Here is a 14,746-nt window from a genome sequence, read left to right as displayed (position 1 = left end):
ACCGAGTCTCCTATCTGCCTACTCCAGGACTTCTGTGAGGATCAAATGAGATGAGGCACGGGAAAACACTTCACAGATATTTGGTTAAAGTGTGAAATGTTTGCACCTGGCTATAAAGCAAGTCGTCTTCCTGGGCTGAAGAAACTGCAAGGAGGCTAATCGCTAGGGAGAGGAAGCTGGGTGTTGCTAAGTGACGTCATTACCCAGTGCCCACAGTGACCACTTCTGGGCTGGGCTATGGGCCGTATTTTGTGCCATGGGGTCTTGGCAGCATTGGCTGTGATTTGGTGGGGTGTCGCTCTGGGGTGGTGGCGGGGCCTGTGTCCCACTTGGAGGAAGCCGAGTATTGCTTTGTTGGCACCAGGTCCATGGTGCTGTTTCTTTGTAAATGGCCAGTGCATGTCATGGCAGCTCCTGCATTGAGCGTCTGCCCCCTGGTGGTCAGTGAGCATCATAGTGACTGTTTGGATGGTCAGAGGGACACTTAGCATATTAGCCTTATATATATAAAGACTAGAGGCCTGGTGCACGGATTCATGCACCGGTGAGGTCCCTCAGCCTGGCCTGCGCCCTCTCGCAATGCGGGACCCCTTGGGGGATGTCAGAGAGCCGGTTTTGGCCTGATCCCCACAGGCCAGGCCGAGGAACCCCACCGGTGCATGAATCCGTGCACTGGGCCTCTAGTATGCATGTAAGATATTTGGTTAATCTCTTCCCACCCTCCCTCCTCTTCCCTTCCCTCTGAGATCCATCAGTCTGTTCCATGTTTCCATGCCTGTGGTTTCCACTCCTGCATTGAGCGTCTACCCCCTGGTGGTCAGTGCGTGCCATAGCTACTGACCAGTTGGCCAGTTGGCTGGTCAGCCGGTTGCTTAGGCATATATATATACATACATATATTCTTTTTCTCTATCAGTGGCAGTGGGGCAGTGGTGACCTCCAGATGATCATCAGAAGATAAGACTTATGCAATTCACAACAGGGTGAGGCACAATTAAACCTTAAGAATGTTCAGGTAACCTAAGAGATGCAAACTTACCAATATAATACCTATTAAAAGTGCAAAACATGTTGAAAATGATGATACTCTTCAATGCTGAGAAAAGTGTGGAAAACTGGCCTACTGCCAGTAATAGTATAAATAAATCCAACCCATTTGGAAAGCAGTTTGGCAATATTTCAAGAGTCATAAAAAGGCCTATACCATTTGACTCAGTAATTACACTCCTAAGAATATAATTCAAAAGAATAAAAAAGTTCTATGCTTAAGGATGCTCAGTGCACTACTGGTGAAAAAAATCTGAAATAGCTGTAATGCTTACCAGTATAAGGAGGGGAGATCATTGCATAAATTATGGTATAGGACAGTGATGGCAAACCTATGACACGCGTGTCAGAGGTGACAACCCGCGAACTCATTTTTTTTGGTTGATTTTTCTTTGTTAAATGGCATTTAAATATATAAAATAAATATCAAAAATATAAATCTTTGTTTTACTATGGTTGCAAATATCAAAAACTTTCTATATGTGACACGGCGCCAGAGTTAAGTTAGGGTTTTTCAAAATGCTGACGCGCCGAGTTCAAAAGGTTCGCCATCACTTGTATAGGAACTCAATGGAGTAAGATACAGATCTTAGGACTCCAATTAATGTGATAATTGCAACCAGAATAACAAATTAGGGCCCTGGCTGGGTAGCTCATTTGGTTAGAGTGTCGTCCTGATACGCCAAGGTTGCCAGTTTGATCCCGTCAGGACACATACAAAATCAACCAATGGATGCATAATAAGTGAAACACAAAAAAGAATAACAAATTAGATGTACTTTATAGCTGCAATTAAATATGTAAAAGGACCAAGACCAGGAAGAAATACATGGAAAAGTGAAAGAGTTAATTTGTTAAGATGGTGGAATAGTGGGTGATTTCTCTGTTGTGTTTTGCAATTTTAATGTTTGTGCATTTTAAAAGACTTTGGAGTACTTCCAAAATGACTGCTTAATACACTGCTCATCACAGCTGGCTTACATTTTCCATGCTTCTTGCACTGTGTGCCTCCTCTCAATTATCTCCCTCCGCAGCTTTACCATCTCCCTCTGAATTGCCTCCTCTTCTTTCTTGGCCTCCAGAGCCTTCCTTCTCTTCTCTTCTTGTACCAGATACTGAGCCTCTAAGAAGGCAGATTTTTTCAGGGTCTTTTCAATTCTCTGGCGCTCCAGTTCTTTCTCCCGTCTTAAGCGATTTTCTTTTACCTTAAGGAGAGAATACAAGGGGAAAATGCAGCCTTTCAAGTAGAAAGGGATTTACAAAACTGTGGAACACATTTTAAGTTCAGAATAGACCCATTCTGCTCCAGAACCCCACCATTTATTAGAATAATGGAGAGAATTCATTTGTTTACTGGGTAAGGACCAATACAAAATTTTAAGTGAAGTTAGTTAAGATTACTCTCAACAATTAGGGAATAATCTGTACCATGAAAAAATTGAAAATCTAATGGGTCAGCTGCCAAGTTCTGAACTCTTATTTAGTAATGATTTCTCATCAATAAGATTTTACAAATTACTCTATTTATTTAGGCCATGCCTGCATACTACTTATAATTTTGAAAAGATTAATATTTCGGGGAGGCTACATTATAAAGGTTAGAACAATGATTTACAGATGGTCCCTGATTTATAATGGTTCTACCTACAATTTTTTGACTTTAGAATGATGCAAAAGCAATACATGTTCAGTAAACCATACTTCAAATTCTGAATGCTGATCTTTTTCTAGGCTAGCGATATGTGGCATGACACTTTCTTGTGATGCTGACAGCTGCAGTGAGATGATTTTGCCTGCCTGTAGGCTAATGCAAGTGTCCTGAGCATGTTTAAGGAAGGTAGGTGGTAAGTTAGATGTATTAAATGCATTTTTGACTCATAATATTCTCAACTTATGATATATTTATTGAGCTGTAACCCCATTATAAGTCAAGGAGCATCTATATTGCCTTAAGGAACACCACAATCTTTTATTCATTTCCATGATGATTTAAATATTGTATAGTGATGATTCTGGATCATGCTTGAAAACCAAAACCATGAACTTCACAGGTATTTCTGAATAAGCACAATAATTTTTAAAACCTATTAATTCTTTAGAGGCTTGACTAGCTATGAATTAACGAGTGGTCCTTTCCCTCCTGCTTCATTTAACTTTACCTGTATCTTACCATCCAGTTATGACTTCTAGATAATGGCTATCTCTTATTGAAACTTCTTTTCTCCTCTCTATCATAAATCTAAAACAGGATATACTTCTACCCAGTTTTCCTAACATCCCCAGTGCCGATTAGGCACACTTTATGGTTTAAAGCAATCAGAGATTCAGTGTTATAAAAAGGTGGCACACGTGTATAAACATTAATTCAGTTCAGTCTTAGTTCTGGACTTGTGGCAAAGGCTGGGCCATCCTGATTTCCTGAAGCTCCTCTACAAAGTATCAGATGCATCTTTTTCCTGTAACCTACTATTCCCTTTGGAGAAAAGAAAGTTTCCATATGCCTTTCTAATTCAAAACAGCTGAACTAGATTTAATTCAGATCTGTCCTCCCTTTCAAATTATCACAAAATGAGTGAATTTTTCAGTTGTCTAGAAAAGAATTACCATTCTAACATTCAACAGAATATTCATGATATTAATATATTGATGTCTCAATTCAAAAACCAAATTCAAGCAAAACCCAATCTACCTATTTGTAATAGGAAGAACCACATCCAAATTAATAAAAGTTTAGCCCAACACTGTTGGTCAAATTCAATTATTCCTTTTTTGGGGTTTTCTTAAATAGTTTTCTATCCTCAGTTTATGAGCATTATTTTTCTTCTGAAGTTTTTATATTTTACTTTTATTCTTTCTAACCAAACGACAGATGGCACCCTTTTTCATAATAAGGCTTCAGTCTTTCTTTAAGCTTATTAAATGTATTATACAAAGATTGCTTCCTGTTATCCATTTTAATTTTGTTTTTCCCTCCCACCTGCTTATGTCTTATCTCCATGGTAAGACGAGGATCCTTCTGCTGCTTCTTGTCGTGGTTTCCACTCATTTCGATATCTTCCAACATCCCAGAATCCACCACATTTTTATGGAGCAGATGGTCTATAAATTTTTGAACAGTGCTACTTTCCTCTTCTTCCTCCAAGTAGCCACATAAATCTGGAAGGAACAGAACAATGACAAAAAAGAAAAATTTTAAAAATTTAATATAATTTCCATATTTATATAAATAATCCTGGTACAATAAAAATACAATATTGTGAGTGTTTAATAAATAGTAACTGATAATGCCAATTGCATGAGTATAGGCCTCAGTAATTAACTACAACTAAGAGGGGAAAAAAAAACCCCTCTACTCATGAATTGCCCTCACCCGTCACTAAAGACTCCCTCACTGTCAGATTTAAAATATATTACTTTAATCTAAACATCCTTGAGGCCTCTACTGCTTTTTAAAAAAATGGCTTTACAATTTACAAAAAATTGTAAATATTTATTTATTTATTTATTTTTAAGCCAGACTTCCATTTCAAGGGAAACTTTTTAATTTTTTATTTTTAAAATATATTTTAAAATATATTTTTATTTATTTCAGAGAGGAAGTGAGAGGGGTGAGAGATGGAAACATCAATGATGAGAATCATTGATTGGCTGCCTCCTGCATCCCCCGCTACTGGGGATCGAGCCAGCAACCTGGGCATGTGCCCTTGACTGGACTTTAACCCAGAACCCTTCAGTCTGAAGGCCGATGCTCTATCCACTGAGCCAAACTGGCTAGGGCTAAACCATAAATATTTAAAGTTTACAATATTTTTTGACATACATATACCAGTAAACCATCACTACAGTCAAGATAATGAGCATGTCTGTCAGCCTCCAGAAGGTCCTCATGCTTATTTGTAATGTCTCTTTCCCACTCTTCCCCATGTTCTCTGCCTTATCCCAAGCAACCACAGACCTACTTTCTGTCATTATAGACTAGAGGCCCGATGCATGAAATTCGTGCAAGAGTAGGCCTTCCTTCCCCCGGCTGCCAGCACCAGCTTCTCTCTGGCACTCGGGACCCAGGCTTCCCTCTGGCTGCTGGCAGGCACCCAGGACGGCTTCCTTCGCTTCCTTCGAAGCCCTGGCTTTGTCCAGAAGGTCGTCCAGAAGGACATCTGGTCTAATTAGCATATCATGCTTTTATTATTATAGATTAGGTTATATTTTCTAGAATTTTGTAACAATTACATCACATGCTATGTACTCTTTTTTTTCTTTTTGGTCAGGCTTCTTTTACTCAGCATAATTATTTTGAGACTCATCCATGTTGTATCAATAGTTTATCTTTTTTTACTGCTGAGTAGCATTCCATTGTATGGGTATATCACAATTTATTCACTCATTCACCTGTGGATAAACATTTGGGTTATTTTCAGATTTGGGCTATGACAAACAAAGTTGTTATGAACATTTGTATATAAGTCTTTGTATGAACATATGCTTTCTCTTCTCTTGGGAAGAGAAACTTTTCAAGAAACTGCCAAACTGTTTTTTTCCCAAAGTGGCTATATGATTTTACCTTCTCATGAGCAGTATGGAAGTATTCTAGTTCCTCTACATCCTGACCAATATTTAATTTAAACCATTTTTAAAAGGTGTGTAAGTGGTTACTCATGGTAGTTTTAACTTTCATTTTCCTAATGACTCACAATATTGAACATCTTTCCTGTTGATGTTCTGTTTAGTATACCATGTAGTTCCATACATTATTAAAAATGGGGTCTTAAAGCCTCCAGTTGTCATTACTGAATGATCTATTTCTCTCTTCAATTCTGTCAGTTTTTGCTTCACATATTTTGGGTCACTTTTTATTGATTAAGGTATTACATATGTGTCTTAACCCCCCATTGCCTCCCCACCCTATTCCCGTTCATGCTGGGGGACTTTTGTTAAGTATATATATATGTTAATACTTACATTTTCTTGATGGATTGACCCTTTGATCATTATAAAACTCTCTTCTTTGTCTCTATAGCATTTCTTTTATCTTGGTTTATTTTTTTCTGATATTAGTAAGCTGCTCTTGTTTTCTTTTGGTTACTGTTTGCACAGTATTTCTTTTTCCATCCTTTTACTTTCGACCTATTTATATATTTGAAACTAAATTGTGTCTCTTATAGACAGGATATAGTTATGTCATATTTTTAATTCATTCTGCCAATCTCCATCTTTTTTTAAAAAAAATCCTCACCTGAGGATAAATGTCTACTGGTTTTAGACAGAGAGAGATAGACAGAGAGAGAAACAGTGATGTGAAAAACATCGATCGAAGAGGGAACACAATATTATTTTCTGTGGCACTAATGGGTAAAAGTTACTGAGGACAAAATTCTAATTCTTCTAAGTAAGAGAGAGAATGCTGTGGAGATCAGAGCCTACAACAGCTGAATGGGCTCCTCCCAAGGGCAGCCTCTCCATCCTGGGAGGTGTTCCGCAGAGATGATAGCTCCCCACCGTAGGTATGCTGGAGAAGGATCTCTATCCGCGGGGTGAAGAGAACAGTGCAGACTAGGTAATCTTGAAGGATTCCTCTAACTGTAAGAACTCATGACTTTGTGATTCCTGAGTTGGGGATTTGTAGCGTCCTAACAAGGGGAATGCTGCCAGGTGAGTTCACCAAGGCATGAGTAATGCACGAGGAGCTGCCACTACTGTCACTATGCCTACCATTATGCTCAGGGGAAAAATCTCAGGCTCTTTGGCTACATTTGAAGAATCATCACAAGTTAGCTATTTAACTAGCTGTGTGTACAAGTAATTATTTTCCCTATAAAGATATAAGAAGCATTTTGTAAATATAAAATGATATACGGGTGTCTAAATGTAGTCTCTAAAGTAAATAGTCATCCAACAATATATAGGAAGAGGCACTCTTAAACAGCATTATTTACTATTATAATTATCCTATGTAATAAAAACATAACATGCAAATCAACTGAATGGCCGAACAGCGGAATAACCATCCAGATGACCATCTGGGACCACGCTATGATACCAACTGGTGCCAGGCCAGCCAAGGCAGGTGCAATGCGATTGGTCGGGGGCCCAGCCATTGCCCCATGATCGCCCCGCAGAGGGAGGCCCAGGCCACTGGCCGGCAGGGCAATCAATCGGGGGGCTCCATGATTGCCCCAAAGAGGGAGGCCCAGGCCACCAACCAGCGGGCTGCAGTGGTGGGCAGGGTCTCCCTCTGCGAGGGAAGCCCGGGTCCTGGGTGCAGGTGGCTGGAGGGAAGCCCGGGTCCTGGGTGCAGGTGGCTGGAGGGAAGCCTGGGTCCTGGGCGCTGGAGGGAAGCTGATGCCGGCAGCTGGGGGAAGGAAGGCCTACTCTTGCATGAATTTCATGCATCGAGCCTCTAGTAAGAATTATAAATAATAGAATATTTTAATTTAAAAAGACATCATGAATTACTAAGAATATAGATAAGTAATTTAAATTGAATCAAGAAAAATTAAAGCCAATTATAAAACTAAACAACACACAGGAAAGTCAAATAACATTTATTATTCAAAACAAATGAAAAGACTTCTTAGAACATCAATTGGATGTTAGAGCTTTGACCGATTAGATCAGTTCTTACCATCAAACCTGTCATATTTCAAATGACCACTGGCTTCTAACACAGGAGGGACACTGGATACAGTGTCTTCAGCTTCCCCATCACTTGCTAGTTCTTGCTTGAGTTTGGTGTCTAACCAGTCATTGACCAGCTCCTGAGCTATCAATAAAACAAAAACATCTTTTAATATTTCAGCTACTTCAGAGACCTTTCTTCATTCAGTTTTCATTCATTCAGTAAATATTAATTGAGCACTGATCATGTGTCACGTGCTATTCTAGAACAAAACAGGAAAAATAAAACCTACCAGACCACGAAGCTTACATTCTAACTGGGGAAGAGAGACTATAAACAAGTAGGTCAGAAAAACAGAGTTGGAGAAAGAGAAAAGGTGTATAAGAAATGGAAGATAGATGTTGATATTTTTAAATTGGGTGGTGAAAGGAGGCCTCACTGAGAAGATATTTGAACAAAGAAGGAAAGCAAGTGAGGAAGTGAGCCACATGGCTATGAAAGGAAATATTATTCCACATAGAGGGAAAGCAAATGCAAAGGCCCTAGGACAGGAGAGCGTCTAGTGTGTTGGAGAAATAGTAAGTAGGCAGTGGCTGGAGAGGAGTGAGTGAAGGAGGTTAGAAGAAACTGTAATGTGGGGATCAAGTTTAGAGCAGTGGTTCTAGATTAGGGTGAAATCGTGCTGCAGTGGACATCTGGCAACGTCTGAAATCATTTTTGGTTGTCACTACTGGGGGAGGTGACATTGGCATTTAGCGGGTAGGGACTAAGGATGCTGCTAAACATCCTACAATGTACATAGCAGCACCCACAACAAAAATTATCATAGTGCTGAGGTTGAAAACCCCTTCTTTAGACTCTTGACACCATTCTAGGTATTTTGGCTTTTACTCTGAATGCAATGGGAAGCCACAGGAGGGTTGTGAGCAGAGATCACTCGACTACGATGTTAAAATAGCCTATAAGGGGACACACACAGAAGCAGGACACACCATCTGGGAGACAAATGCAACGATCTAGGAGAGGGGTGATGGTGGCCTAGGAGTGGAGGTATTAAAAATGGCCATTATATCGGGACGAGGCGGCTGAGTGGTTAAGGCGATGGACTGCTAAAAATGGCCATTATAAAAAATGTTTTGAGGTGAAGTTGACTTGACTTGCTGATGGACTGGATGTGAGATGTGAGAGAAAGAAATCTAAGGGTTTTTGGCCTAAGCAATTGCAAGGATGGAGATACCACTTACTGAGCCAGGGAAGGCCCAGGGAGCAGCAGGTCTGGGGGGAAGATAAGTTCAGTTTTAGACTTGAGTTCAGTTTTGAGTTGCTTATGAGACATCCAAATAGGGATGTCAAATAGGTATTGGCTACACGAATCTGTATTTCAGGGAAGAGGTCCAAGCTGAAGAAATAAATATGGTTGTTGTTAGCATACAATGGTACTTAAAGCTGTAGAAGTGGATGAGGTTGCCAAAGGAGGAAGGACTCACCCTGAGAAACTCCAGTATTTAGAGGCTGAAGAGAGAAGGCAGAACCAGGAAACTAGGAAGGAGCGGTCATTGACACAGGAGAAAGACTATAAAGACTGAGTGGGATATCCTGGGAGTCAACTTCATTTGGATTCCTTTCTTAGTGGTAGCCAGAAAATCTTCTTAAATATATAGGTGAGAAAATGTCTACTTTAGCATTACCTTAATCATTATTATCATTATCAAACAGTTTTTATGGGTAGGGCAAGGGGATTTCAAAGAAAAATGTCTACTTCAGCATTACCTTCATCATTATTAGCATTATCACACAGCTCTGAGGGAATGGAGTGTTTCTATATATTGAATGATGCTAAAAGATACTTAATATAGATAGGAATGTATGATATATAAAACAGGAAAAAATGAATCAAGGTAGTAGAAACTAAGTATAAAAAGTATACCAGCACCCTGGCTGGTATTGCTAAGTGATTAGTATGTCAGCCCATGCACTGAAGGGTCGCAGGTTCCATTCCTGGTCAAAGGTACATACTTAGGTTGCAGGTTCCATCCCCGGCCATGGTCAGTTGCGTGTGGGAGGCAACCAATCCACGTGTCTCTCTCATATCAATATTTCTCTCTCCCTCTCCCTCCCTCCCTTCCACTCTCTCTAAAAATCAATGGAAAAACATATCCTCGTGTGAGGATTAACAACAACAAAAAGTATAATAGAAGCAAACATCGGCTTTCAGAGGAAGTCAGGGAAAGGGAGCAGATATTTGTTGAGTAACCTGTGTCTGATAATTCAGATATTTATATGTATAATAACTTACGTACAGAATAATTCAGATCTACTAAACACCATTCATTGATAAAGAGGGGTTCACAGTATTCCCCCACCCCCTTATCCATGGGAGAAATGTTCTAAGACACCCAGCGGATGCCTAAAACAGTGGATAGTAACAAATCCTATGTGTAATGTTTTTCCTATACATACATACCTATCATAAAGTTTACTTTATAAATTAGGCACAATACGAGATTAACAATAACTAATAATAGAACAGTTATAACAATGTACTGTGATAAAAGTTATGTGGTCTCTTTCTCTCTCTCTCTCTTTCTCTCTCAAAATATCTTATTGTTCTACACTTACCTTATCATTTAAAAGAAACACTTATGGCTTCTTTGGCATATCTGAATTGCCAGCATCACTACTCTTGCACTTTGGGGCCATTATTAAGTAAAATAAAGGTTACTTGAACATAAGCACTGTGATACCGTGATAATCTATCTGATAACCAAGACACCTACTAAGTGACTAATGGGTGGATAATGAATATGTAAATTAGCTTCTGGGCAGTAAAATAAGCAAAAATTAAAGACAAGAGAAAGAAAAGCTTTCTTCCTGAACTCTGAAATTCATTATAGGTTATGCTTTAATAAGTTGTACTCCAAAGAGTTGTTAATTTCACAGCAAAAAATTGAATTATCTTACCTTCTGCATAGATTTCATCATGATCCTCTATTTGCTCAGATGTTTCCAAATCTATCATTTGGCCCCAAAGACTTCTGGATAAATCTGAATTTCCAGCTGAAAATGATTTTGAAATTCCAAATTCTGAGGCTTTCTCCACTCTCTTTAATGTAACAGAAAAAGAAATTCAATAGGATGACGACTTTGTTCAGAGTTAGAAAATTTCTTTCTAGTCCTCAAGAATCTGTTTTTTGTTTTTTTAACCAGCTACTAAAATAATTTCATTTTTCCATTTTTGAATGAACTGTAAGGCTTAAACATCCACCTCAAATACTTTCATTCAATAAACATGAAATTATAGTATTTTACCAAGTTTTAACAGGTGTTCACAATGTATACATTTGAACAAAATGTTATGTAAACTTTAGGTAACTTGTTTGCAGCGCTTCTCAACCTGTGGGTCTCGACCCCTTTGGGGGTCGAACGACCCTTTCACAGGGGTCGCCTAAGACCATCGGAAAACACATATATAATTACATATTGTTTTTGTGATTAATCACTATGCTTTAATTATGTTCAATTTGTAACAATGAAATTGGGGGTCACCACAACATGAGGAACTGTATTAAAGGGTTGTGGCATTAGGAAGGTTGAGAACCACTGGTTTAGAGCATTAATTATGGGACGCTGACACTTGAATATTTTTAAAATAAAAATATAATATTTTATTAGTTTCCATGCTATTAAGATTTGCATATGAATGTGAGCTAGAGGCAGAGCAGCTATACTTCCTCAAATTACTACTCTGTAAGGAACCTGCCACCGTAGAGGCAAATTATAGATGCAACAAAATTGGGATACACGGTCACTGAACTTTAGTCTCCAGGATATTTTAACTCAACAGTAAGAATCTAGTAAAAAGTTGGCCAAATTCAGGGGTTTGGGGAGGAACTGGCAGAGGTGGACAAACTTTCTTGGCACTTTGGCTTACCTGCACATTATAAATGAACTAACTTTACAATCAAACCCCTGTTTTCCCCCTCCCTACAAACCAGCTTTTCTCCATGCCTGTTGTGTTCCCAGTCTTGTAACTTAGGTAGTGACAACTCCTTTCTTTCAGTTCCTAAAAAAGCTTTTGAATCTCCTCTCCTCTCTCTCTCTCTCTCTCTCTCTCTCTCTCTCTCTGCAGATACAATATATCAGGAAATCTATTTTCAAAATGTATCCAGGATCTGACCCCTTCATGTCATCTCTACTGCTATTATCCTGAAAGGCACCACAATTTCCTGACAAGTTTTCTATAATAGTCTCCCACCAGAGAGATCCCTTCAAAATGAAAGGTGTAACATGTTAGAACTCCACTCAAAACCATTAGTTTGAGTGCAGTTCATGTTAGAACTCCATGGGTCCCTATTTCATGCAACTCAGAATAAAAGTTTAAGTACTTATAATGTGTGTTATGGTCCTGCACCGCCAGGCCCTTTGTGAGTTCTCCAAACCCTCCTCTGCTACTTTTCCCATTGCTCCCTCTACTTCAGCCACACTGACCTCCTTGTTCATTCCTCCTCAAATATGCAAGCATGTTCCCAGCTCAGGACCTTTACACTGAAATTCCCCACTCTGTTGACTGCTCTCCCCCAGATATTCATATGACTGGGCACAAGCACTAGAAGATACTAAGGATTAGAAATAATTTCTATATTTCCTTGTTTTAAAATATTATATCCTTACCATGTATTTTCAAAATAAACATATAAGAGACAGGAGAGGTCCATCTTAAATTATATTTCAATGAAATAAACATTGTGTCAATTGAACAACTTATTCTTTAAACTAGTTTATTGAATGGTAGCTCTGTTACCAGCTCTATAGTGAACATAAAGGGAAAAACAAAACTAAAATCTTCTGTTCTGAAAGAATTCACTGTTTCTTGGTTTGTTTCATATAACATGTATGCAATAACTCAAAAACAATTCTAAAGCAATACAGGGTGATTAAACAAAACCATAAATACCTTCCAAAGCTTATTACTTAGTAGCTATGTTATAGATAAGCATATAGTTTATAAAGGAAGTATCTCAGTTATTTCCATGATCTTAAACATTTTCAATACAGACATACCTTGGAGATATTGTGAATTTGATTCCAAACCACTAGTAATAAAGTGAGTATTGCAATAAAGTCCCACAAATTGTGGGGTTTCCCAGTGCATATAAAAGTTATGTTTAGACCAGCCAGCGTGGCTCTGTGGTTGAGCATCCACCTATGAATCAGAAGGTGACAGTTCAATTGCCTGTCACAGCACTTGCACAGGTTGCGGCCTCAATCCCCAGTAGGGGGTGTGCAGGAAGCAGCCAATCAATGATTCTCATCATTGATGTTTCTATCCCTCTCTGCCTCTCCCTTCCTCTCTGAAATAAATAAAAACATATTTTAAAAAAAATTTATATTTATACTATACTGTAGTCTATTAAGTATGCAATAGCATTCTGTCTAAAAAATACATTATTGCTAAAAAATGCTAACCATCACCTGAGCCTTCATCAAGTCATAATCCTTTTGCTGGTAAAGGGTCTTGCCTCAATGTTGATGAAATCGTACTAATTGTGAAGTGCAATAAAGAAGAGCACAAGAAAGTGAAGCATGCCTGTATGTGCTCCTGATATGCCATGGCACATTAATGCTATTGTCCATGCTAGACTCTTTGTAGAAAATCACCATCGACAGCAGAAACAGCAGCTACAAGGCACTCCTACATTTCCTCAAGGCTGAGAAGTACAAACATGAGTTTCTTGAATGTGTAAACTTCATGTTCATATATAATAGTTTTGGGAGTAATATATTTTCGAAAGTACCCACTTCTTTTTTAATCACTCTGTATACAAGCAAATGTGTGTATGAGTGTCAAAATAATTCCAAAGAAGAGTATGAGAAGAGGAGATTAGGTGGTTGAGGTGAGGGGGGAGTTGTTTACTGAGAGGGGCATCTCAAGCTGAGCTTTAAGGGAAGGATCTGAATTAGCCTCTCAAAGAGGAAGGGTATCCCAGGATGGGGATCAACATGAATCAAAGCAAAGAAAGTCTTATCTGATGGAGGGAAAGGAAATTAGCCTGACAGGGAGTCACACAGAGTATCAGTAAAAGGGTTGTTAGAGGTAGACTGATAGAGGGCATTAAATGCCAGTCTTGATTTAGAGTTTCATCTGATGGCATGTAGAATCATGAAGGTTCAAGATTGAAGAACTGACACGATGAAAATGTTTAAAAAGCTCAAAGTAGCAGAATGTACTGGAGTAAGAAGATGAGTTAGTCTAACAAATCAGGATGAAGATGAATTGTAAACTGTAGTGGACAGTTGCATTTTGGGTGAGCTATCCCAAGACTTAATAGTTCTACCACACCTGTCTGATTCTAAGTGACTTCAACATCCCCGAGGAAGACCCACACATTTCCCAGCCTCAAGGTTTGCTTGATCTTCTGTATTCCAACAGCTTTCCCTTTCATTGCACTTCAGCAACACATTGACTGGTCATCCTGAACCATGTCATACAGAATTTTCCATTGGTCAAACCAAATGATGATAACCTCCTCTCCAACATCCACCTCCTATCCATGTCTCTCTCTCACTCCCCTACTCCATAACATTGGTGTTGCATCTAACCAAGTCCTCCGGTCACCATATGTCTCCTCTTTCCCTCAACCCATGAGTCCTTTAAAAGGTTCCCTTCTCTTCCTACTCTGTGTGAATATTCAGCTACTATCCTATATAATAAAACCCTAATATGTAAATCTACCAAATGGCAGAACAATGACACGCACTGACCACCAGGGGGCAGAGATGCTCCATGCAGGAGCTGCCCCCAGGTGGTCAGTGCACTCCCACAGGGTGAGCGCCGCTCAGTCAGAAGCCGGGCTCATGGCTGGTGAGCACATTGGTGGTGGTGGGAGTCTCTCCTGCCTCCGCAGCAACATGAGGACCCCTTGGGGGATCTCTGTCTGCTGGCTTAGGCCCACGGAGAGAGGGCGCAGGCTGGGCTGATGGAGCCCCCACCCCCAGTGCACAAATGTCATGCACCGGGCCTCTAGTCTCTCTCTCTCTCTCTCTCTCTCTCTCTCTATATATATATATATATACATAATATAT

At 39.4% G+C, this 14,746-nt stretch overlaps 1 protein-coding gene across 2 annotated transcripts in view; it reads right to left on the bottom strand.

Annotated features, from left to right (window-relative positions):
- Positions 1-14,746, bottom strand: part of CCDC191 (coiled-coil domain containing 191) — a 79,160-nt gene that overhangs the window by 59,076 nt on the left and 5,338 nt on the right. Inside the window, exons 1-5 of one of the 2 annotated variants that reach the window (XM_014545387.1) lie at positions 12,725-12,819; positions 10,625-10,766; positions 7,670-7,802; positions 4,025-4,203; positions 2,029-2,252 (exon numbers count right to left, since the gene is read on the bottom strand). In XM_014545387.1, coding sequence (XP_014400873.1) covers positions 2,029-2,252; positions 4,025-4,203; positions 7,670-7,802; positions 10,625-10,645 — 557 coding nt within the window. In that variant the 5' untranslated portion in view covers positions 10,646-10,766; positions 12,725-12,819. Of the gene's footprint in view, positions 1-2,028; positions 2,253-4,024; positions 4,204-7,669; positions 7,808-10,624; positions 10,767-12,724; positions 12,820-14,746 lie in introns of those variants that run through there. The other variant, XM_014545386.1, reaches the window with a different exon arrangement.

The sequence above is a fragment of the Myotis brandtii genome, unplaced genomic scaffold (genome assembly GCF_000412655.1).
Source record: "Myotis brandtii unplaced genomic scaffold, ASM41265v1 scaffold406, whole genome shotgun sequence".
In the NCBI taxonomy this organism is placed as follows: Eukaryota; Metazoa; Chordata; class Mammalia; order Chiroptera; family Vespertilionidae; genus Myotis; species Myotis brandtii.
The sequence above is the reverse complement of the archived record's forward strand: the minus strand, read 5'-3'. Positions and strand labels throughout refer to the sequence as shown.